This window comes from Bubalus kerabau, chromosome 10, assembly GCF_029407905.1.
Source record: "Bubalus kerabau isolate K-KA32 ecotype Philippines breed swamp buffalo chromosome 10, PCC_UOA_SB_1v2, whole genome shotgun sequence".
Classification (NCBI taxonomy): Eukaryota; Metazoa; Chordata; class Mammalia; order Artiodactyla; family Bovidae; genus Bubalus; species Bubalus kerabau.
The window spans coordinates 11157061-11182658 of NC_073633.1; the positions used below are offsets into that span (position 1 = coordinate 11157061).

A 25598-nucleotide genomic window follows, 5' to 3' on the forward strand; every position below is an offset into this window, starting at 1 on the left:
ATCTGATCTGACACACTGTCCTCAGAATGTTGTTCAGATCATATCTCATATCCCACATCTGAATTAGGCTACAAAATAGTGAGAAATTGTGCCTTACAGCCAAACCCTTTGGGTGGACAGTCACCACTGGGAATACTAACTGGGTTTATGTATGCTTGCAAGTTCTTAAATGCAACTAGAGGACTTCAGCCCTGAAATGGTCGCAATAGGTTCTTTTAGCACTTCCAAACTGATTTTTTGCAACATCAGTAAGTTTTTCTTTTCTAAAATTATATTAGCAGGGAAAAATATTCATCAGGCTAGCTTCTTAGACCCTTTGAGTGGGAAAGTCTACTAAATTGTAAAGATTTTACAGAGTTCTCATCTTAAATATCATACCTCTTTTAATTGGTAAACATAAGCCCCCAAAGACTTCAAAATTTCAAAAGTCTCATTGAAACATTTGTTGTAAAAGGCTAAAAAAAAAGATTAATGATATAAAAGGTACCTAAAACTTTAACTACTGTTCCCCACTATTAATAATCTGCCGTTTGAATTGCCTTTCTACTCACAAAACACTATCAAATGGTTACTTTTAGGAACAGGAACACATAAGAGGCTTGTAGGCAAGCCTCTTCAGATCAAAGGCCAAACAAGGGCCACAGTTAGAATTTCCTAAACCCAGGGAGAATCCTCAAAATTGTTTACAAATGGATTACCAAGTTGGGAGGTGGGAGGCCAATGGTTTGACTAAACTGACCATAGGTGATACTTGAAGCCTGACAGAATTCGAGAGGGCTAGCTGGGAAGAGGCTCTCCCCCCACCCCGCCCCCTGTAAGCTAAATGAAGGAAAGAAAGATTCCAACAAAAGCGAATGGGTATGTCAGTCCTTTGCTGGTGTCACTGAGATGGCCACCCAATTCTTTGAGAAAGGGGGAAAAAAAAAAAGCCAAACCAAAAACCTTATTTTACAAATCTAGCCGTTACAGCACCAGAAGGGTAGCTCCAGAAATAATCAAAAGCCCACCAATCCTTTTACCACTCCCAAAATGTCCCCTAATTATCTTAAGAGGTTTGTAAATAAACGAAAAAATAATAATTCTGGCCTTGAGATGGGGTAGATAACTTGTTACTTGACTTCTCAAATAGAAATGTGAAGTGTCTCTCATCAGTCAGTTCAGCTCAGTTCAGTCGCTCAGTCGTGTCCGACTCTTTGAGACCCCATGAATTGCAGCATGCCAGGCCTCCCTGTCCATCACCAACTCCCGGAGTTCACCCAAACTCATGTCCATCAAATCGGTGATGTCTCTCATAAATACTAGTAAAAAGAGTTTAACAATCTGAACAAGTGATCTTGATTTGTTCCATTTGGCAGAAACCCAATTAGAATTCAACTTCTTTCATAACTGATGGATTTTACATCACTACATCTGATTTTTGGCTGAAATTCAGTAATAGGTGTGTTTCCTCATATCTATATATGAGTGCTGTAGATGTGTGGTACTGTCAGAATTATTTGGTAAAATAGTTCTATTTAATTGGTTTAAAGGCAATTAAGCTTTTATGTAAGTACTCAGAAATATATAAGAACCTGGTCAGAATGAATTTCAGGTTTATATGGTCCACGATATATTTAGTACTGACTTTATATCTGTTATTAAGTTAGCTTAAGCTTGTTTGCTTAATTAATACAGACATGTCTTTAGAGCATCAGTTCAGTTCAGTTCAGTCGCTCAGTCATAGCCGACTCTTCGCGACCCCATGAATCGCAGCACGCCTGGCCTCCCTGTCCATCACCAACTCCCAGAGTTCACTCAGACTCACGTCCACCGAGTCAGTGATGCCATCCAGCCATCTCATCCTCTGTCGTCCCCTTCTCCTCCTGCCCCCAATTTCTCCCAGCATCAGGGCCTTATCCAATGAGTCAACTCTTCGCATGAGGTGGCCAAAGTACTGGAGTTTCAGCTTCAGCATCATTCCCTCCAAAGAAATCCCAGGGCTGATCTCCTTCAGAATGGACTGGCTGGATCTCCTTGCAGTCCAAGGGACTCTCAAGAGTCTTCTCCAACACCACACTTCAAAAGCATCAATTCTTCGGCACTCAGCCTTCTTCACAGTCCAACTCTCACATCCATACATGACCACAGGAAAAATCATAGCCTTGACTAGACGGACCTTTTTTGGCAAAGTAATGTCTCTGCTTTTGAATATGCTATCTAGGTTGGTCATAACTTTTCTTCCAAGGAGTAAGCGTCTTTTAATTTCATGGCTGCAGTCATCATCTGCAGTGATTTTGGAGCGCCCCAAAATAAAGTCTGACACTGTTTCCACTGTTTCCCCATCTATTTGCCATGAAGTGATGGGACCAGATGCCATGATCTTCGCTTTCTGAATGTTAAGCTTTAAGCCAACTTTTTCACTCTCCACTATCACTTTCATCAAGAGGCTTTTTAGTTCCTCTTCACTTTCTGCCATAAGGGTGGTGTCATCTGCATATCTGAGGTGATTGATATTTCTCCCGGCAATCTTGATTCCAGCTTGTGTTTCTTCCAGTCCGGCGTTTCTCATGATGTACTCTGCATATAAGTTAAATAAGCAGGGTGACAATATACAGCCTTGACATACTCCTTTTCCTATTTGGAACCAGTCTGTTGTTCCATGTCCAGTTCTAACTGTTGCTTCCTGACCTGCATTACAGATTTTTCAAGAAGCAGGTCAGATGGTCTGGTATTCCCATCTCTTTCAGAATTTTCCACAGTTTATTGTGATCTACACAGTCAAAGGCTTTGGCATAGTCCATAAAACAGAAACAGATGTTTTTCTGGAACTCTCGTGCTTTTTCCATGATCCAGTGGATGTTGGCAATTTGGTCTCTGGTTCCTCTGCCTTTTCTAAAACCAGCTTGAACATCAGGAAGTTCACGGTTCACATATTGTTGAAGCCTGGCTTGGAGAATTTTGAGCATTACTTTACCAGCATGTGAGATGAGTGCAATTGTGCCGTAGTTTGAGCATTCTTTGGCATTGCCTTTCTTTGGCACTGGAATGAAAACGGACCTTTTCCAGTCCTGTGGCCACTGCTGAGTTTTCCAAATTTGCTGGCATATTGAGTGCAACACTTTCACAGCATCCTCTTTCAGGATTTGAAAGAGCTCAACTGGAATTCCATCACCTCCACTAGTTTTGTTCATGGTGATGCATTCTAAGGCCCACGTGACTTCACATTCCAGGATGTCTGGCTCTAGATGAGTGATCACACCATCGTGATTAACTTGGCCGTGAAGCTCTTTTTTGTACAGTTCTTCTGTGTATTCTTGCCACCTCTTCTTAATATCTTCTGCTTGTGTTAGGTCTATACCATTTCTGTTCTTTATCAAGCCCATCTTTGCATGAAATGTTCCCTTATATCTCTAATTTTCTTGAAGAGATCTCTAGTCTTTCCCATTCTGTTGTTTTGCTCTATTTCTTTGCACTGATCGCTAAGGAAGGCTTTCTTATCTCTCCTTGCTATTCTTTGGAACTCTGCAGTCAGATGCTTATATCTTTCCTTTTCTCCTTTGCTTTTTGCTTCTCTTCTTTTCACAGCTATTTGTAAGGCCTCCCCAGACAGCCATTTTGCTTTTCTGTATTTCTTTTCCATGGGGATGGTCTTGATCCCTGTCTCCCGTACAATGTCACGAACCTCATTCCATAGTTCATCAGGCACTCTATCAGATCTAGGCCCTTAAATCTATTTCTCACTTCCACTGTATAATCATAAGGGATTTGATTTCGGTCATACCTGAATGGTCTAGTGGTTTTCCCGATTTTCTTCAATTTAAGTCTGAATTTGGCAATAAGGAGTTCATGATCTGAGCCACAGTCAGCTCCCGGTCTTGTTTTTGCTGACTATAAAGAGCTTCTCCATCTTTGGCTGTAAAGAATATAATCAATCTGATTTCGGTGTTGACCATCTGGTGATGTCCATGTGTAGAGTCTTCTCTTGTGTTGTTGGAAGAAGGGTGTTTGCTATGACCAGTTCATGTTCTTGGCAAAACTCTATTAGTCTTTGCCCTGCTTCATTCCGTATTCCAAGGCCAAATTTGCCTGTTACTCCAGGTGTTTCTTGACTTCCTACTTTTGCATTCCAGTCCCCTATAATGAAAAGGACATCTTTTTTGGGTGTTAGTTCTAAAAGGTCTTGTAGGTCTTCATAGAACCATTCGACTTCAGCTTCTTCAGCGTTACTGGTTGGGGCATAGACTTGGATTACTGTGATATTGAATGGTTTGCCTTGGAAACGAACAGAGATCATTCTGTCGTTTTTGAGATTGCATCCAAGTACTGCATTTCAGGACTCTTTTGTTGACCATGATGGCTACTCCATTTCTTCTGAGGGATTCCTGCCCGCAGTAGTAGATACAATGGTCATCTGAGTTAAATTTACCCATTCCGGTCCATTTTAGTTCGCTGATTCCTAGAATGTCAACATTCACTCTTGCCATCTCTTGTTTGAGCACTTTAGAGCATAATACTTTTATTATACTTAAATTTACTAGAAATCAAATAAAATCTTAGTATTCCTGTTAGAAAATTATTCAGCAAGTAAAAATAACAATACGATGAAACTTTTAACCCTTTAGGAACAATTTATGTTTTGGGAATGTTTATATAAAATACTCCTTCTAGATTTTGGTAACTTGAACTTTAGAATTGCGCTTAATTAAAATAAATAATGGGAATCCACTGAATACCCAAGTCGTTTCCAAGTAAGATATTCGGACATTATTTACAGAACACAGGTTTCCTTTTGCAGAGAAACTCCTAAAAGGTACTTAGAGGATTATTAATATGATGCCACATTAAGACATTTTCTGTAAGAAAGTGAATGTTTTCTAGGAACAAATAGTATTTATAAACTTGCCAATCTAAATAATAATGTAAAACACAGTTTATAAGTGCTTACTTTTTACTAGAAACCAGGTTTTAAGGTTAAGAATTATAATATATATAACTAAAGCTACTAAAATATTAAGGGAAACATTTTAGTATGCAAGGAAGATGGGAAGCATGTTTTCACTAAAAGACGATGAAAGGGACTTCAGGGGTGGTTCAGTGCCTAAGAATCCACACTCCCAATGCAGGGGACCCAGGTGCGATCCCTGGCCAGGGAACTGGATCCCAGATGCTGCAACTAAGAGTTCACATGCCACAACTAAAGATTACATGTGCCCCAACTAAGACCTGGTGCAGCCAAATAAATACATAAATAAAAAAATTTAAATACATGAATAAAAAGTATGAGGAATGGAAAGGCTTTTTTTAAAAGGGGAAGATGGGATAGTTTTGTCTTAGAGCTAGCTGGTTGTTTCTGAATGGAAATAACGGAAAAAATAATACGATACAGAAAGCTGTTAAAGGGTTGAGGAAAAGGAACACTGAGAAAAAAGTTTTGTACATGGTTGGGAATGGCTAAGATAAGACTGAATTAAGAAAGTGATTTTTAAAGGTAAAGTATACGAAACTTGAATTTAGTTTTCTCTCTGAGAAGACAGAACTGAGCTGCTTTTAGTAAGAGATAGTGTGAGTTTCTTTGCCTTTTGGTGATTTATGACAACCTTTGAGCTCTTTTACTGTCATGCTGGTTAAATGACACTGACCTATGATCCTATTTAACCAGGTTTTTGAAAGTTTTTGGTATTTTTGACAAACTTTTCAAAGATCAACTTCTAAATGAAGTTCACCGGACCTTTAGTTAACTTTGAGGTTTTTCAAAGGGTCCCTGGTATATCTTAAATTATTTGTTTTCTCTCCATCTCAGAGAGAAGATTAATTAACTATTGGGCTTATTTGGTATGTTACATTACATGGGAAGTACTGTCAAATTTTAGTGGTGATAAAACTTCTGAGGGCCTATTAAATGGGTAAATGTTATTACTAGAAAGTCTAGCTTCCCTGGTGGCTCAAACGGTAAAGAATATGCCTGTGATGTAGGAGACGCAGGTTTGATCCCTGGGTTGGGAGGATCCCCTGGAGGAGGAAATGGCAACCCATTCCAGTATTCTTGCCTGGAAAGTTCCATGGACAGAGGAGCCTGATGGGCTACAGTCAATGGGGAGTCTGATGGGCTATAGTCTATGGGGTTGCAAAGAGTTGTTTATAACTGAGCAACTAACTCTTTTACTTTTATAGAAATTCTAGAAATTACATGGAACTCCTAAAATGTCCTGGTAACATGTTATCAGTTATAATTCTAGAAATTATCTTAAATTGTTTTATGTCACAGCAGTAACGAAGTTTGTCAACTGGACTGGAATCAGGTCTTTAACTTTTCAAAGCTTTTGTAATTTATGGACAGTTATTGTTTTACTCCAATGTTTGGGCAAAAATACTTCATCTTCAAGAATATTCATAAAAAGAACTTTTTTACAAGTACAGGTTTCTGATAACTTTCAGATCATACTGGGTAAGAAATTAAAGACTTCTGATGGAAAACTGGATGGTTTCATAAAACTGCTAACTGAAGATTAAGATCTAAGATTAGTCTCGCAGGTCTGAACTTCTGAGTATGGTTATAATTTTTGTTTTTTGTCTGAAATACTATTCATTTTTAATCTGCTTTCCAGATACAAAGAAACCCTTAAACTATACCTCTGAATATAGAACTAAAACATTTTATCTTTTCTATCTGATCCCTTCAGAATCTGTAAACTCTTAGATTTTTAACTTACCCAGGTATACAAGGAAGGCCACCTACTAACAGGTGCAGGAATCTCAAGGTATTCAGGGAATCTAGAGAAGAGAGCGGAGAAGGCAATGGCACCCCACTCCAGTACTTTTGCCTGGAAAATCCCATGGACGGAGGAGCCTGGTGGGCTGCAGTCCATGGGGTCGCTAGAGTTGGACACGACTGAGCGACTTCACTTTCACTTTTCACTTTCATGCACTGGAGAAGGAAATGGCAACCCACTCCAGTGTTCTTGCCTGGAGAATTCCAGGGACGGGGGAGCCTCGTGGGCTGCCATCTCTGGGGTTGCACAGAGTTGGACACGACTGAAGCGACTTAGCAGCAGCAGCAGAGAAGAGAGAAATTCACCTAAACCCAGCACCCAAATCTACGTTTATCACAGGCAGAATCCATGACATGCCTTTGGTGTGGCTTTCCAGGCTTAGAGAGTTTAAGTTCAACTGAGATTCATTATGAAAAGTTCCATCAGAGCCAATTTAAAGAGTCTATGTGGTCAATTAATCAGACATTTTGTGAACAAATTAGTCTTAATGTGGCTGTATTTGGTAGAAATTATGGTAATTTTAGAGAAAGATAATGTTTAAGTGGATATTAAATTCTAATTTTATTAAATGAGGTCTTCACTACTGCCTAAGATTCTTTTCCGAGATAGTTTCCTTGTTGTCATATTATTGTAAAGTTTAGTTATTAAAAGGGCACTCAAAGTATGTTTCTGAAGCTTATCACAGTAATTTAACTTTGGATGAAGATCAGATGTGCCATGACCTGCAACCAGGAGATTATTCCTACTGGGAAAGGTCTCAGATAAAGGACTCAGTCACATTAGAAGGGACTGTATTAGGCCTCCTCTCCTGAATAAACTGCAACTCCTGTTTCTGACGCCTGACTTCAACTAAAAACAGTATTACCAGACCAGCACAAGAAGACATCTGAAGGAGACAGCTAATCCAAGATGCTGGACCAGGTCTGTATACTTGTCACTTTGATAACTACTTACACTCATGTTTTGATGGGGTGGGGGGAAATCATATCTTTGCTTATGAATCAAATGTATTTCTTTCTTTAGTTTAGACACTCAGTCGTGTCTAACTCTTTGCAACCCCACGGACTGCAGAACGCCAGGCTTCCCTCTCCATCATCAATGCTGGGAGCTTGCTCAAACTCATGTCCATCGAGTCAGTGATGCCATCCAACCATCTCATCCTCTGTCGTCCCCTTTTCCCGCTTTCAATCTTTCCCAGCATCAGGGTCTTTTCTAATGAGTCAGTTTTTTGGTTTCAGTTTCTTTCTTGGGCTCAATATTTGCAAGTTTAGAATTAATCTAATCACTGGGTTTGGGGCCAATTACCTATGGCCCAGGTTGTCCTGCTGGATTTCTCCTCTCCAAGGCTCTAACTGGATGGCCCTTGGACATTTTATTTTAAAGAAACTCTAGCACCATGCAAGCTAATATCACTGCCAATATCCCTAAGTGAGATGCTATTACCTGGCCAAGTAAAGATGCCTATTCTGAATCTGGCCATAAACAGCCCATTTCATTAGATGGTGAATACTGGGTAGCTCCTACAAGGACCCAGTGGATTTACAGAACAAATTCATGACCTTGGTTTTTCCCAGGTTGGTTAGGAATACACATAATTCATTTGCCTTGGGCTTAAGATCCCTTATGGGTAGCTTCTGTTAATCTGTAATGTGAGTACACTGGTTTCTATCAGGTATCCAATGGTATGACCATTTGGCCACAATATTTGGTAACTCATTTTATGACACATGAAGAGCTAAATTTCCATTTTGAACAATCTTCTTCCCAGTTCAGGGGAAACACTAGGAAAAGAGTTCAGTTTAGGAGGATCTTGGCTTAAATCTCTATTAATGATGTTTTTGGTCCTCCTGACAATTTAAATTACAGTTTGTGGAGTTACAAAGTGATAGTTTCTTGCCTTCCATACTGTGTGTCACCTGCTAATAGTAAAACAATGATGTCTAAACAACTTGAATTTGTAGATCACATCTATATAGTGCTCTATAAAATAATGGGCATTACATAATGCACATGTGAGGAAATTTGGGTTAAATCATATTGGACAATCTGGAATCAGCTCTCAGTACCTGCTGAACATTCTGCTAGTATAATTCCCTCCACCAAAAGAGAACTGAGCTATTGGGACCCAGCACTGAGAGACATGATGATCAAGGGCAGGTGAGCAACAACCCTGGCATCAAGGGACCAAATATTTGATTGCCTAATGCTTTCTATCAAAAGATTAAAGATCAAAAGAGGGAAATTGTGAAATAAAATTAATATTTTATGGCAAGACAAGAAAAAATTAAATGTTTAAAAAAAAAAACTTTTTCTCCACCCTTTGGCCTCCTTTCCCTGCTACTGTATACTGTATTATCTGCATCTTGCATCATGACCAAATTTTCCCCATTGACAAAAACACCTGCCCAATCCTAAAACACAATGTTCTTCTAGCATCAACGCCTTAAAAGATAACCTTCCTTCTTGATCTTGGAGTGAGTCATGTTACCTACCAGTTTATACTTGCAGAAGGGAGCTGGGTAAACTGTCAGTATTATATCATCTGATTTGATGTAGAGCCTTCTGTCTCAAAAACACTTCTAATGGATGGAACAGTTCTCAGAGCTGTCTGAGATGCTGTTCCTGGGATATAATCCTCAATTTGGCTCCAATAAAAATTTCCATTTCTTTCTTAGAAGTTTTTCATCAACAGAGAATTGATGAGAAAAAAACTGAAGTCTCCTTAACTATTAAAAGAGAAAGAGGGAGGTGCGTTTCAACTAGGTGGGAAAAAGATGGTTTAGTCAACAATTCCAACTGGAATATAAAATTACAGATTCCTCCATTATATCATAATTTTAAAAAAATCAGATGTGTTAATATATTTAGAAGAGATCATTAAAAAAAAGAACAGAAAATATAGATAATTATTTGCAGTACAGTGTGAAAGGATTTCAATCTAAAATGGAATCTGAGGATGTGAAATGGGAATCTCATACCTGTACCTAAAGAATGGAACTTAACTAAGAGAATGATTTCCCATAAATGCCAGATCAACAGAACACAGAGCCTTATCTCCAGACCAACGACCATCTGCCAAGTATCTCTCCCCATCTTCAAGCTAATGAACTTACTGCTTGGACTCAGGCTGGACTTCCCTTGTCTGCATTCCTTGCCCATAAAATACAGCTTGCCCCAGAGCCTCTACAAAACTGCCTGTAACTTTGGCAGTACATTTACCATTTGGCATACATTTACCAAATTGTAATCTCTGCTATTCCCAAAAAAACTCAATTTCTGGTAATTTGAGACTACCTCAGTTTACATCTTTAGGCCAAAAAAAGAACACTTTTTAAAACATGAAAAAAAACATAAAGATAACTGTATCAAGACTGTGAGTTAAATACAAGAAAGTATAAAATTTCACATGGCAAAACTAATAAGATTTTTTTTTAACTATTAAAAAGAAGAAAATTGAGAAATGAAGTCAATCCTGTCCATCTTCTAAATCAAGAGAGGAAAAACACCCAAATTCTAACAATAAAAATGTTAAGGGATGTGTATAAGAGAGCCACTAAAGAAGAAATGCAAATAAACAATAAACATTTTTAACAGAAAGCCTAAATCACATCAATAAAGCAATTTCTTTAATGAACATAAACCTATCACAAGGACCCTCCTTTTCTCTCCTCTGAAATAACAAAAGGGGAGACAAATATGAAATCATACAGTCGTACAAACAAGTTCCATCTGGAGAGTGCATTCATAAGTTCAATTTGTTCAAAAAGTTAGCTCAGGTACCAAACTGACACAATGGGCTATACAGTACTGCACTGTAATAAGTTTATAATACTTTTCACACAAATAATATATACTACTATAGAGTACACAAAAGCACAGCCACTTGTAGAGGATGTACGCACACATGGCAATGTACATCACATACGTGAACCAACTGATGTGACTGGATATGCGAATGCATGTTTGCAATATGAAAAAATAGGGCAAGTTTTAAAGGCTCATAGTTTCCCCCCAAATAAACCTAAAATAGCAAATCAACCTGCTCAGCTTCAAAATAAAAGTTAAAATTTTTGTTTTAACAGCTAATATTTCAGTAATCTAGACTTTAAAATCCAAGACAATAGCTGACTATGTAATTTTTATACATTCTAGAAGGAGCAAAATGACAGCTTATTAATTTAAAAATATTATTGCTCAAGTCTTCATACTATAGATTTTCACAGCTGGAAATCAGTCCCAACATAAAAAATATTATCAATAGCAGGTCTTTTTTCCTTTCTAGAATAAGAACGGCAAGGAATTTTTCTTCTACTTTCTTAAATACAATCTAATGTCTTTTTTTTAAACATTCTACTTCCACGTCAGTGATACTCCTTGTACTTCTATATGTGTGTGTATATGGAGAGGCAGATTCTACTAACTGCTTAACAAGTAACAAAATGGGGAAAGAAACTGATTTCAGACATTTTTCAAACATAAAGGTGAGGCAATTAGAACAGTTCATGCTCTGCTATGGGTAAGACCTCACAGTATACAGCACAGACTAAAATCTTTCACCAGTCAAGTTCTTGGAGTTTTCCTCTGTAGGTTGCTTTTATTTAAAAAAACAAAAACAAAAAAACAATTAGGGACTTCCTTGGAGGTCCAGTGGTCAAGGCTCTGCAGTCCCAATGCACAGAGCACAGGTTCAATCCCTGGTCAGGGAACTAAGATCCCACATGCTTTACCGTGCAAGCCAAAATATAATGCATCTATTGATTTCAAATAATAAAATTTAAAAAAAAGAAAGAGTTACAAGGTAATATCAATAAGTATAACCCTCACAGGCGAGACAAAAACTTGTCCTATAAAGCAGACAGGCCTAGTAATGAGCCTTTTAAGGCTCTTTATTTAAAGTTTTGTAGGAAAAAAATCTTTTCAGGGTAAGCCTAGCATATATATTATAAAATATTCAAAATATTTAAAGGCTACAAAAGCATAATATAAAAATCACTTTGGTGACATAAATATATATTATGTTTTTTCTACGTGTTTCTTTTTCTAAGACCAAAACTATAATTTCATACCTCATAATCTGGTCCTCCAAAGTGGGATTTTTTCTTAAGTTCTGTCATGGCATTTTTGTATGCTTCCTCCACTCTTCTTCTCTTCTCAGTTTCCTTTAAAAAATAAAACCAGATGAAGAATTTATCATGTGATATGGGATTTTTTTTACATTTCACCAAAATTTTATAATTTGGCCAAAAAAATAACTCTTACTCCTGTAAGAATTTGTCTTCTGCTCAAAAAAAAAAAAAAAAAGTATTCTTCTGTTCCAGAAAACACTGTTTTTCTGGGCCATATATCACATACAAGCTACCATTAAGATCACCTACTAGGTAGGTTTGGAGAAGGAAATGGCAACCCACTCCAGTATACTTGCCTGGAAAATTCCATGGACAGAGGAACCTGGTGGGCTACAGTCCATGGGGTCGCAGAGAGTTGGACAGGACTGAGCACCTAACACACACACACTAGGTAGGTTATATATTTAAATGGATTAAGTAACTACCAAAGTGTCTACATGTCAAAAAAAAAAGAGATAAATTAGCATCAGAGAAACATCTACAATATATATTCATGTGTCTGTTTCCCCCAGTAGAAGCTAAATTTATTTTGTTATAGAGAAAAAAAAGCAAGTAATGGATGCCAGGAAGAAAATAACTCAATAATTGGTAAAACCAATCACTACAAAAAAGATATTCTAAGAGATGTTTCTTATACTTTCCAACTGCTGGATTAAATTATTTTAGAGCTGAAAAAGAGCTTAGATTTCTACTTTAACCTTCTGCTTTTATAGATAAGGTCTATAGCTCTCAGAATCTGCTAAAAGATCCAAGGACAAAATTTTAGAAGGCTGGCCTTGGCACCAACCTCAAACTTTCTTTTTTAGAACAATGGACTGCAATGGGTCAAATCTGATATTAAAGCCTAACAGAATTATTATTAATATAAAGAACCTAATACCTTTATTCCTTCACCTCAAATATTTAAGGATTAAAGTCCAAACAGAACTCACACAGAGCCTGCTAAGCTGCTAAGTCACTTCAGTTGTGTCCGACTCTGTGCGACCCCATAGACGGCAGCCCACCAGGCTCCCCTGTCCCTGGGATTCTCCAGGCAAGAACACTGGAGTGGGTTGTCATTTCCTTCTCCAATGCATGAAAGTGAAAAGTCAAAGTGAAGTAACTCAGTCGTGTCCGACTCTTAGCAACCCCATGGACTGCAGCCTACCAGGCTCCTCTGTCCATAGGATTTTCCAGGCCAGAGTACTAGAGTGGGGTGCCATTGCCTTCTCCCTAACACCTTTATTCCTTCACCTCAAATATTTAAGGATTAAAGTCCAAACAGAACTCACACAGAGCTTACCCACTTCTAAAAACCCTACCTGAATTAAGCTGATGCAAATCAATGAATTAGTATACTAGGCCTACAAACTGATTTTTGTGTACTGAAGTGAAGAGAGGACTACAGAACCATCAGAATGGCTAAAATTAAAATATAAAAAATCACTCACAAAAAAATGACAATACCAAGTGCTGTCAAGGGTGAAAAGCAATTAGAATTCTCACTTACCTGCTGGTGGGACTATAAACTGATATAACTACTTTGGAAAACTGTCTACCTCTATATACCTAAAGCTAAGTATATACCTCATGAACTGATAATTCTACTGCTTGGTATATGCCCAAATGAAAACAGTGCATATATCCACCAAAAATACACATAACAATGCTCACAGCAGCTTTATTCACAAGAGCCAAAATAAAAAAATGTCCATCAGCAGGAAAAAGGAAAAAACACAGTAAAGTCATAGAATGAAAATGCATCATACAATGAACAGTATACAGCAATAATACTATATATAACAATAAAAAACAACAAATTATCACTAAAAGTTACAAGATGAAGGAACTTCACAATCAGTGTTGGGGAGGGGGTAGCCAGACACAAGAGTGTATTTTGTATGACTCCATTTACAAGCTGTCCAAGAACAGGCAAAACTAATCTATACGGATATATTAATAAGTTAAAACTGTGGTTACTTCTTGAGGCAGTGGTATGGTATGGAGTAGAAAGAGGCATGAAAAACCTGGGGGGGTTATAAAAGTTCTACATTTTGATTTGAGTAGTGGTTACAGGGGAGTATACATATGTATAAAACTCATCTAGGAGTACATTTAAGATTGGTACACTTCACTGTATATATATATTAAACCTTAATTTTAAAAAATGAACAAAACAAAAACACACAGAACAGCAATAACAGTAAAAAGACTTCGAGGAAAGTGAATAAACATGTGAAATTACACACCTGTGAATCTATTAATATAAGCTAACATCTTTGATGAATAGGTTTTCTCTTATTAAACAACTAAAATTGCTTAATCTTAGAATTCTTGGACATAACTGGCTAAAAATTAAGTATACTTCTATAAAAGAAGGAATTATTTATACAGGTAACTGAGAAAAATCATCACCACTGACGAACATTAATTTTAAATTATTTAACTATAAGAACAATGGATATAATGTTAGAAATCTACATAAGAGCTATTAAACATAAAATTGGAGACTATAGAGATTTACATATATATTATACATATCTACTATATATGTATATATACTATATACTAGATAAACATTTATTAGAAATCTACATAAAAAGTATATAGCTATTAAATAACTATTATTTTATCAACTATCACGTATTTAATTGCTCTCATTAGATTTTAAGATCCTTCAAGAATGACTTCCTGTTCATTACTGTTTCCTCATTTCTAGTTTACAGTTTAGCACACAACAAGCATACAAATACTTCTTGGAAAAAACACAAATTCAATTAAACCATATTGTTATCATTGTACTTTGCTTCCCAGTTATATCAATTACCTAAGTGAAGTGAAAGTAGCTCAGTTGTGTCCAACTCTTTGTGAGCCCATGGACTATACAGTCTATGGAATTCTCCAGGTCAGAATACTGGAGTGGGTAGCCTTTCCCTTCTCCAGGGGATCTTCCCAACCCAGGGATTGAATCCAGGTCTCCCGCACTGCAGGCAGATTCTTTACCAGCCGAGCCAAGGATATGTTTCTTGATAAACAACTCTCTCTATTCAAGAATTTCCTAATCTTTACAGAGTGTGTGTGTATATATATGAGTACATATGTACATACACATGCATACATATATATACACACACACACTAAATATATGTGCATATACTTTATATGCACACATGCATTTACATTTCCTGTAAAATGTAACTGGGATCCTATATCAACCCTAAGAAAAAACGTGATGGTGGAAAAGGTGAATGAAACTTGTAAGAGCACTATAAATTACAACTGTTTGCAGATTTCAATTAATACTACCATATTTTGTGCTGTTATTTGGTTAAATATGGTACCAAAAAAAGTGTTTTTTTCCCACAGGTTCTTAGATACAGTCTACTTGGTGCTACCCAGTAAAGAAAGAGAATGGGTAAGAGTACCAATATTGAAGACAACTGCAAATCCATGTCCCTTTTCAAATAAGAAATTTGATTACCAAAAAGACGGGGAAGCCATGTGTTACACTTAATGGATTTTTAGGCAGTGTCATTAGAGCACATGACTAGAGATGGTGACCCTCTAGGGAAGGATTAGTAGACGGGGGGCCGGGGCGGGGGGCACTTAAGAGAAAGCTACCAAAAAAGTTTTGAATAAGCTAATCCAGACAAGTTGAAAGATTCTCTTGAACCAGTAGTCTAGTGAATTTAAGGGGTTATCCTGTTTCCTCATACTTTTTTGTGTGTGACTCCTCTAAAAATTCACTATGATCCACAATTGAATTCGCTGATGGTTGTAACAGTTTTGACTCCAGAATAATAATGAAGTATCCATATCTACCTTAAATGGATTTTTTTACTGCTTGGTTTTAAAAGAAAACATAGTCAATCAACCTGGCTTACTTTCACTTGCACCTGAGAACATGGGAACCTTTTTTAAACATCAAGTGCCATTAAATCTATAGCCATTCTGCTATTAGATCAGTAATGACACTGCTTTCCTTAGTGTTCTGCTCAAATTGCTAAGACCTCCAAATACTGCAAGCAATATGACTCAGTAATGGGTGATAAGATTCTGATTGACACCTGCCCTAATATCCAGAGATGAAATATAGAAGAGTAAAATTCTTCTAATTCTGCTACTTAATACCTCTAGACAAGCCTCTGGGCCTTGTCTAGACTCAAATGATGTATAAAATGATGGCACTGCACTAGAACTAAATTCTCTAAGATATGCTTTGGTTCTAACATTTTTACGATGTTAAATTATAAACAAAAGTTTTCCTACTAAACAAATTCACGGAGCCAAATTCTACTTCACACTTATAACTAAAGATTCATATTATGATATTATTATCAGTGCTGCAGTTTAAACAAAGGTAGGAAAGGTGAACATAAAGCAAATGTTCAATGAACAACAAAATGTGTGCTAAGTGACACCAGTGATGTTGGAAAACATACACGGCCATGAATGCAGTAAGTTAATATTTAACTTTATAAATTGGTATTTTTTTATATATACCAAGTAGTTCACATAACTTAGGTATACTTTCATGTGTTAGACAATAAAGCTAGGAAATGTTAAATGGTTCACACTTCTATTTCAAAGCATTACTATTATCATTAGAAAAACTTCTATGTTAAAATCCAATGAAGAATGCATATCATACAATAACCAAATACATAACCAGTGAATCTCATTAGAAAAATGAATTTAAGATGTTCTAAAGTTTTAGAGGATTAGTACCACCTGCTACTTCTAACAATCCAAACGATCTTTCCCTAAGAAGTTAGTTAGGTTTAAATGTTTGGTATATAAACAAAATCTGATGATTTTTTAAAAAATAAAAAGAGAATCTTACCTTGTCCATTCTCTTTTGCCAGCTGTCCTCACGTTTTACCATCAGCTCAATACAATGAGAAAGTGTAGCAAGGATTCCAGCAGTAGTTGCTTTAAAAGTTATCGCCTCACCTTTAAAGTCTATACCATTAATTCCTTTTGGTGCTACATGTGGAAATACTGAAAAAAAAAATATTCACTATAAATCTTTATAACAAAGAAATCATTCCTCACTACAACTTAAAATTAGATATTTTTTAGAAAACTATAAAAAAAAAAAAAAAAACAACTATAAGAGCAGAACTTTCAAAATAGAGTTGCCTTCCTGTTGGCCAACACTTAAAAATTTCCATCCATCTCTACAAGCAAAGAAGCTTGGGACAACATATGTACTCCCGAGTCCTTTTCTCTGAATTCTGTTTTCTGAAATTTATTTGCTATGCTGTACCCAGTGAATAAGTGGTAAGAGAAGTAATAATTTAATAATAACAGACAGCCTAGAGTGAGACCTAATTATGCCAAGAACTATCTTATATTTTGAGAAACCCTGAATTTAAAAGAAAAATCTGAGGAGAAACTGCTGAAATGAATAACGTAACACAAAAAACTTAAGTAAATGTCTGAATTTAATTCTGGGACCAATGCATACATAAAAATGGTTATGTTCATATATTATAATTTTAAGTTAGTCTTTGAATTAAATGAACAATCTTAAAAAAAAACTCATAAGATGCAAATAAGACAGCATAATATCTTTAAGCTTTACTCATTTATTTTTGGGCCACCACGTGCAGCATGTGCAATCTTAGTTCCCTGACTAGGGTTCGAACCCACAACCCCCTGCATTGGAAGCGTGGAGTCTTTATCACTGGACAGTCAGGGAAGTCCTAGGGCACTACAGTTATAAGAAACCATTTCAATAGAACTCTTATAAATGAAATAATACTTCCAACTTTAAAAACTCATAATGTAGATATGACAGCAAAGCCACAATCCAAAAAATAAACTGACAAACTAAACTTCATCCAACTTTAAAATTTCTACTCTTGAAGGCATTGTTAAAAGAATGAGAGTTGCAGTTGTGGGATAAGTAAGTCTAGAGAGCTAATCTATAGTTAATAATAAAATAATGGTAACTGAGAAAATATGTTAATGAACTTGACTGCAGTAATCATTTCACCATAATCATATACACCAAATCACTATATTGAACACCTTAAATATGTTGCTGTTGTTTAGTTGCTCAGTTGTGTCCAACTCACTTCGATCCCAAGGACTGCAGCCCACCAGGCTCTACTGTCCATGGCATTTCCCAAGCCAGAATACTGAAGTGGGTTGCCATTTCCTTTTCCAGGGGATCTTCCTGACCTAAGGACTGAACTCACACCTCCTGCTTGGCAGATGGATTCTTTACCAGTGAGCTACCTGGGAAGTCTCACCTCAAATATATACAATATCCATAAAAAATTTTTTTAAAAGAATAATGAAACAAGCCACAGACTGGAAAAAAAATCTTTGCACAGAATACATATGATAAAGGACATATCCTTTATCTATCTATCCATATATATATAAATATTAATATAGATATCTCAATATATTAATATATCAATACACAGTAATCTCAATAGGAAAATATAATCTAATTGAAAATTTAACAAAAGATCTGAATACACATTTCACCAAAGAAGAAATATGAACAAAAGTAAGCAGATAAAAAGATGCTCAACATTTATAGTTACTAGGAAAAAGCAAATTAAAATTACAGTGAGATACCACTATACACCTATTAGAAGACTAAAATTTTAAAAGACTGACCACATCAAGAGTCAGTGGGGATATGGAGGAACTTGAGCTCTCAAATATGACTGGTGAAAAGTAGTTTGGAAGGTTTTTAAAGTTAAATATATACCTACCATATGATTCAACCATTCCATCTCTCCAAAGAAATAAAATATATATCCATAAAAAAACTGTGTTTGAATGTTCACAGGAACATTATTTATAATAGCTCCAAACCATATACAACCCAAATTTCCACCAACAGACAAATGGACTGAAGAAACCTGTCATGTCATCTGTACAAGGGAATACTACTCAGCAGTGAAAAGACACTGAATAATGATATGTATAACAATGAGAAATTTCAAACTAAGAAAGAGATCAGGCAAGAAAAATTGAATTCATTAGATTCTAGAAAATGCAGAACTTATCTACAGTGAAAGAAGGGTTGCGGTTGGTTGAGAAGTGGAGAAAAGGGAAGACAAAAGGGATGGAGGCAGGGAACTTTTGAAGGACAGTCTTGACAGTGGCGATAGCATCATGATAATATTAAAACTGACTAAACTGTACACTTTAAATATACATACAGTGTATGGTATGTTAATTATATCTCAATAAAGCTGTTTAAAAACCTATTTTTTTTTCTTGTATTCACTCTTATAAAAGATCATATTTATTTATATGAAATAAGGTTTACTTCTGGACTCTCAATTTTATTCCACTGTTCTATATATCTTTCCTTGAATTCCAGAAGAACATTTACTTTTGTTTCATTGACTACTCTAAAGCCTTTGACTGTGTGGATCACAACAAAGTATAGAAAATTCTTTAAGAGATGGGAATACCAGACCACCTGACCTGTCTCCTGAGAAATCTTTATGCAGGTCAAGAAGCAACACTTAGGACTGGACATGGAACAACGGACTGGTTTCAAATTGGGTAAAGAGTACATTAAGGCTGTATATTGTCACTCTGCTTATTTAACTTATATGCAGAGTACATCATGCAAAATTCCACAAGCTGGAATCAAGATTGCTGGGAGGAATATCAATAACCTCAGATTGTAGAAGATACCACCCTTATGGAAGAAAGCGAAGAGGAACTAAAGAGCCTCTTGATGAAGATGAAAGAGGACAGTGAAAAAGCCGGCTTAAAATTCAACATTCAGAAAACTAAAATCATGGCATCTGGTCCCATCACTTCATGGCAAATAGATGGGGAAACAACGAAAACAGTGACAGACTTTATTTTTCTAGGGCTCCAAAATCATTGCAGATGGTAACTGCAGCCACGAAATTAAAAGACACCTACCCCTTGGAAGAAAAGCAACGACAAACCTAGACAGCCTATTAAAAAGCAGAGACGTTATTTTACTGACAAAGGTCCATATAGTCAAAGCTATGGTTTTTCCAATAGTCATCATGTATGGATGTGAGAGTTAGACCATAAAGAAGGCTGAGCACAGAATTGATGTTTTGAACTATGGTGCTAGAGAAGACTCTTGAGAGTCCTTTGGACTGAAAGGAGATCAAACTAGTCAATTCTAGAGGAAGTCAATCCTGAATATTCACTGGAAGGATTGATACTGAAGCTGAAGCTCCAATACTTTGTCCACCTGATGCAAAGAGTTGACTCACTGGAAAGGAGCTGATGCTGGGAAAGACTGAAGGCAAAAGGAGATGAGGGCAAGAGAACAAAATGGTTAGATAGGCTCCCTGACTCAATGGACATGAATCTGAACAAACTCCAGGAGATAATGAAGGACAGGGAAGCCTGACATGTTGCAATATATGGGGTCGCAAAGAGTCAGACAGGACTAAGCAACTGAAAAACAATTTGAAAATATGCCATGGCCATAGATTTTACTTCATATTCTTTCATAACTTCAGCAAAAATTAACATAATTAGATTAACTTATTTTTCTCACAAAGGCTTATTTGCAACTTAAAAAAAGTTTTAAGAATCCATGTCAGCTTTTTCTTAGAATATATTAAAAGAAAGCACTGACTATGAGTTACAGGTTTCTGTTACAACCTAACTTCTCCCAACAGATACCACATATATGTGATACCATGTGTTATTTGTCTTCGGTTTATTTCTTAGCATAATGCCCTCCATTGCCCTCCAATGTGATTCCCTGGTGGCTCAGACGGTAAAGCATCTGCCTGCAATGCGGGAGACCCGGGTTCGATCCCTGGGTTGGGAAGATCCCCTGGAGAAGGAAATGGCAACCCACTCCAGTATTCTTGCCTAGAGAATTCCATAGGTGGAGGAGCCTGGTGGGCTACAGTCCATGGGGTCACGAAGAGTCGGACACGACTGAGAGACTTCACGAATGCCTTCCATGTTCATCTGTGTTGTTAAAAACACAGATTTCTAATGAACAATTAGGAGTTCCATCCAGAAAGTAACTCGTTATTAACTGATATATGAAATAAACCACTTTGTTCCTGAGTTTATGAACAACTGTGCTATGAAAGCAGCTATTTCAATAATCTTCCTTTAGTAACAATGATTAAATACATTGCAACACCAGTTTATCAAGTGGAAAGAGAAAAGAACACTAAAGACAGAAATAGGCATTAAAGAAACATTCAAGTTCCATTACAATCTTTCCTAAGAAATACTTTTTCAGTACTAGAAACTGATTCTATCAAACACTACTGAAATAACTGGCCAATGTCTAAAATTTAGAATGAAATATTTGTCAGATAAGCTGTTGCATTATTTAACGTCAGACTGTATTTTACCTCCATGTCTTTTCCTAGAAGAAACTTTCATGTTCCAACTTAAAAAAGACTTTTTCCAATTACTCCATTAAATAATTATTCCTGTTAAATAGTTACTATGACACTTTAGAAAGTATATTTTTTCCAAATACCCTGAGGGGGAAAACTTTACTACTTACCCTTTTCCTTATTGCCATTGGTATTATGCAAGAAGTCTCCATCAGAACGTGTTGTAGGAAAGTCATCTTCATCATCTTCTACCACTAAATAAAATATATTTAAGAATATCAGGATGAAAGCACACAGAAATTAACCAGTTTATTCTTATGCTCAACTGATTAAATCTCTGGATTCCATGACTACATGATCTTATTCATCTTTGTATTTTCAGTGCTCATCAATGGATGTCCAATAAGTATGCTGTGAAATGTCTTTAAATACATTATTATAAAAACCATATCCATCTTCATTTTTGTAAGGGATAGTACTGAGATATAAATTATTCTGTCCTTTAAGTCTTCCTATCTCTTCTTCCTTACCTTGGGGAGATTTTCTAATTCTACCAGAGACCTACAAAGACTGAAGAGGATGGTAATGCTATCAATACATAAAGAAGATACTTTATCTTGCCTCCAGGATACGCAGGGAAAATCAGACTTACAGTTCTGATACTGATTTTAATTCATCCCAGTATGTCTGTGCCTGGATATTCCTTTTAACTTACCCAATTCCAGGAAATACAGAATCCCCTGTGTTCTTCAACATACCTCTTTCTTTTATACAATACTCTCCATTTACACTGCCTAACATATGAATCCTCTGCACTATGTATTCTGCTTCTTAACATCAATTTCTAAATCTCAGCCACCAACCTTAGTCTATATTTTTGAATCGCTTTTTCAGTTTTAGGTTGGAGCAAAAGTAACTGCAGCTTTTGCATTATTGAAATTTGCCGTTTGATATTAGAATACATTCTAAATAAATGTGTTTATGTTATATACCATTTTAATGCACATTTCTTGCCTTTTTTTGCTAATGATTTATTACTTGTTTACTTTATATTTATTTTAAACTATGGAAATGATACTAGACAAAAAGCAAATTTGAGCAATTTTCTCATTTGAGTTCAAAATGGTTCGTAAAGCAGTGGAGACAACTCACAACATCAACAATGAATTTGGCCCAGGAACTGCTAACAAACATACAGTGCAATGGGGGTTCAAGAAGTTTTGCAAAGGAGACAAGAACCCTGAGGATGAGTAGCCTAGAGGCTGGCCATCGAAGTTGACGATGACAAGTGACAGCCATCATCGAAAATGATCCTCTTACAACTACAAGAGAAGCTGCTGAAGAATCAACATCAACCATTCTATGGTCATTCAGCATTTGAAGCAAATTAGAAAAGGTGAAAAAGCTTGATAAGTGGTGCCTCATGAGCTGACTGGAAATAAAAAAGAAATTATCATTTTAGTGTTGTCTTCCCTTAATCTAGGCAGCAGCAACAAACTATTTCTTGATCAGACTGTGACATGTGATGAACAGTGCATTGTACAGGACAAGCAATGACGACCAGCTCAGTGCTGGACCAAGAAGAAGCTCCAAAGCACTTCCCAAAGCCAAACATGCACCAAAAAAAGGCCATGGTCACTGTTCGGTGGTCTGTAGCTGGTCTGATCCACTACAGCTTTCCAAATCCTGGCAAAACCACTGTATCTGAGAAGTATGCTCAACAAATTGATCAGATGCACTGAAAATTGCAATGCTGGCAGCTGGCACTGGTCAACAAAAAGGGCCCAATTCTTCTCCATGACAACGCCTGACTGTATCTTGCACAGCCCACGCTTCCAAAGTTGAACAAATTGAGCTACAAAGTTTTGCCTCCACCACCATATTTACCTGAGCTCTCACCAACTGACTATCACATCTTCAAGCATCTAGACAACTTTTTGCAGGGAAAATACTTCCACAACTAACAAGATGTAGAAAATGCTTTCCAAGAGTTCAGTGAATCCTGAAGCATGGACTTTTATGCTGCAGGAATAAACAAATTTATTTCTCATTGGCAAAAAATGTGTTAATTGTAATGATTCTTATTTTGATTAATAAAGATGTGTTTGAGTCTAGTCGTGCTGCAGTCAATGGGGCTGCAAAGAGTCAGACACGACCTGGCAACTGAACAACAATAATGATTTAAAATTCATGGTCTGAAATCACAATTACGTTTGTATCAACCTAGTATTATCTTTTGCTGAACTCCCTTTCTACAAGAGAAATCTTCACATTAAACTAACGTCTTACTTCTTGTCATTATCTTCTTACGTCAGGAGCAATTTGGGTCTACAAGGAACATTTCATCTATTTTAACTCTCTCTTTAATGGAAGCAAAGCCTATTCCTATTTCTTATTCCCTCCCTGACTAAATGGAAAATAGCTTTATTCAGTATTACCATTTTCTAATTACTGGGCTCTTTCATTTTATTATTACCTGAAAATTCGTACTTATTTATAATAATTTTCAAACCACAAGCTGCCATTATCTATTAATACTAACACCTACTATTTTATCAGTAGCTAACTGCTATCAGTATCCAACTGACATTTTTCTTTTCCACGCCCGTCATTATTCCTACAGACTTCAATATCCATATTGTAGCTTCTGCAAATACTTTAGTTTCAAGATTAATCAAATTTCCGGATTCTGAGGATCTCTGGCTTCTCATCAATAATTTGCAAATAAGGTCAATTCTATGAAACGGTGGCTCAGAGGGTAAAGCGTCTGCCTGCAATGTGGGAGACCCGGGTTTGATTCCTGGGTCGGGAAGATCCCCTGAAGAAGGAAATGGCAAGCCACTCTAGTACTCTTGCTTGGAAAATCCCATGGACGGAGAACCTTGGTAGGCTACAGTCCATGGTGTCACAAAGAGTCAGACATGACTGAGCGAGTTCACTTTGACTTTAAGAAATCAGCTACCACAAAGCTGCTCTGACTTTAAGTCATTAGTCATCCTCAGACAAGATCCTGACCTTGGCTCAATACTACTATGATTAACTGGTCTTCAATACCGAAATTTTTGCACTTCTTTCATCTCCTCAGCATCTACCTTGGGTTACTGAAGATTTCCTTTCAGCTCCCTAACCATTCAGTAGCCTAGTACTATCAAGCAGAAATTTTCAACCTTTTTTTTTTTTTTAAAGCAAATAATCAACATATAAAACTGATGAAAACAAAAGCTTCTCTGGGTAAAACGTGGCCTTCCCCCTTCCCTTCCCAACCAAGGACTCCTTGTCCATACTGAAGCACCTTTAAGGGATGGCTGACATGGGTTGAAACACTGTCCTAATACAAATCTCCCATCCCTATCAGACCAGTCTCTCCTTCACTAATACTCATTATCTATTATGCTAAATTCCATCTTTGGATCTTATACATTCCTGCTTTCATTATCCCTGCAATTATCCAAATTAACCATATTAGTAACAGCAGCTATTATTGATTTTTTGCTACTAAGCACAGTGCTAACGTACATATTCTAATTTAAATCTCACAATCATGTGCTTGTATAACAACATCCATGTTACAGAGGAAAGAGATGTGCAGAAATTGATAAGTAATTTATTTCAAGTCATCAAACTAATAATGAATAGAAAAATAAGATCAGAACCTTTATTTTCAATATGAATATATGTCTTGTTTTTGTGTGTATGTTAAGTTGCTTCAGTCCTGTCTGACTCTGCAACCCTATGGACTGTAGCCCACCAAACTCCTCTTTTATGGGGTTCTCAAGTCAAGAATACTGGAATAGGTTGCTATTTCCTCCTCCAAGGGATCTTCTTGACCCCAGGGATTGAACCCACCTCTCCTGCATTGGAAGGCAGGTTCTTTACCACTAGCGCCATCTGCTGCTGCTGCTAAGTCGCTTCAGTCGTGTCCGACTCTGTGTGACCCCATAGACGGCAGCCCACCAGGCTCCCCTGTCCCTGGGATTCTCCAGGCAAGAACACTAGAGTGGGTTGCCATTTCCTTCTCCAACGCATGAAAGTGAAAAGTGAAAGTGAAGTTGCTCAGACGTCTCCAACTCTTGACGACCCCATGGACTGCAGCCTACCAGGCTCCTCTGCCCATGGGATTTTCCAGGCAAGAGCACTGGAGTGGGTTGCCATTGCCTTCTCCAGCGCCATCTATCTGGACCTAAATGGTTAATTAAATCTTACTGAAGAGTGTGTGTGTGTGGACAGGGAGGGGGGTTGGGGGGTAAGGGGGGGCAGCGGGCATTCAGTCTTACTAGCAATTATAATAAAATGTTTTAAATAAAAACACTGAACACTTAAAATGAGAGCTTGCTATTATCATTTCAGTGACACACAATGAAAGAAGCGTGTGATTCTAAAAATTACTTAAAGTCACAGATAAT

At 36.9% G+C, this 25598-nt stretch overlaps 1 protein-coding gene across 2 annotated transcripts in view; it reads right to left on the reverse strand.

Annotated features, from left to right (window-relative positions):
* CERT1 (ceramide transporter 1) overlaps positions 1–25598 on the reverse strand; it is a 129047-nt gene that overhangs the window by 37965 nt on the left and 65484 nt on the right. For both annotated transcript variants that reach the window (XM_055536591.1, XM_055536592.1), the window contains exons 7-9: positions 21366–21449; positions 16698–16855; positions 11816–11908 (exon numbers count right to left, since the gene is read on the reverse strand). In XM_055536591.1, coding sequence (XP_055392566.1) covers positions 11816–11908; positions 16698–16855; positions 21366–21449 — 335 coding nt within the window. The remainder of the gene's footprint in view (positions 1–11815; positions 11909–16697; positions 16856–21365; positions 21450–25598) is intronic.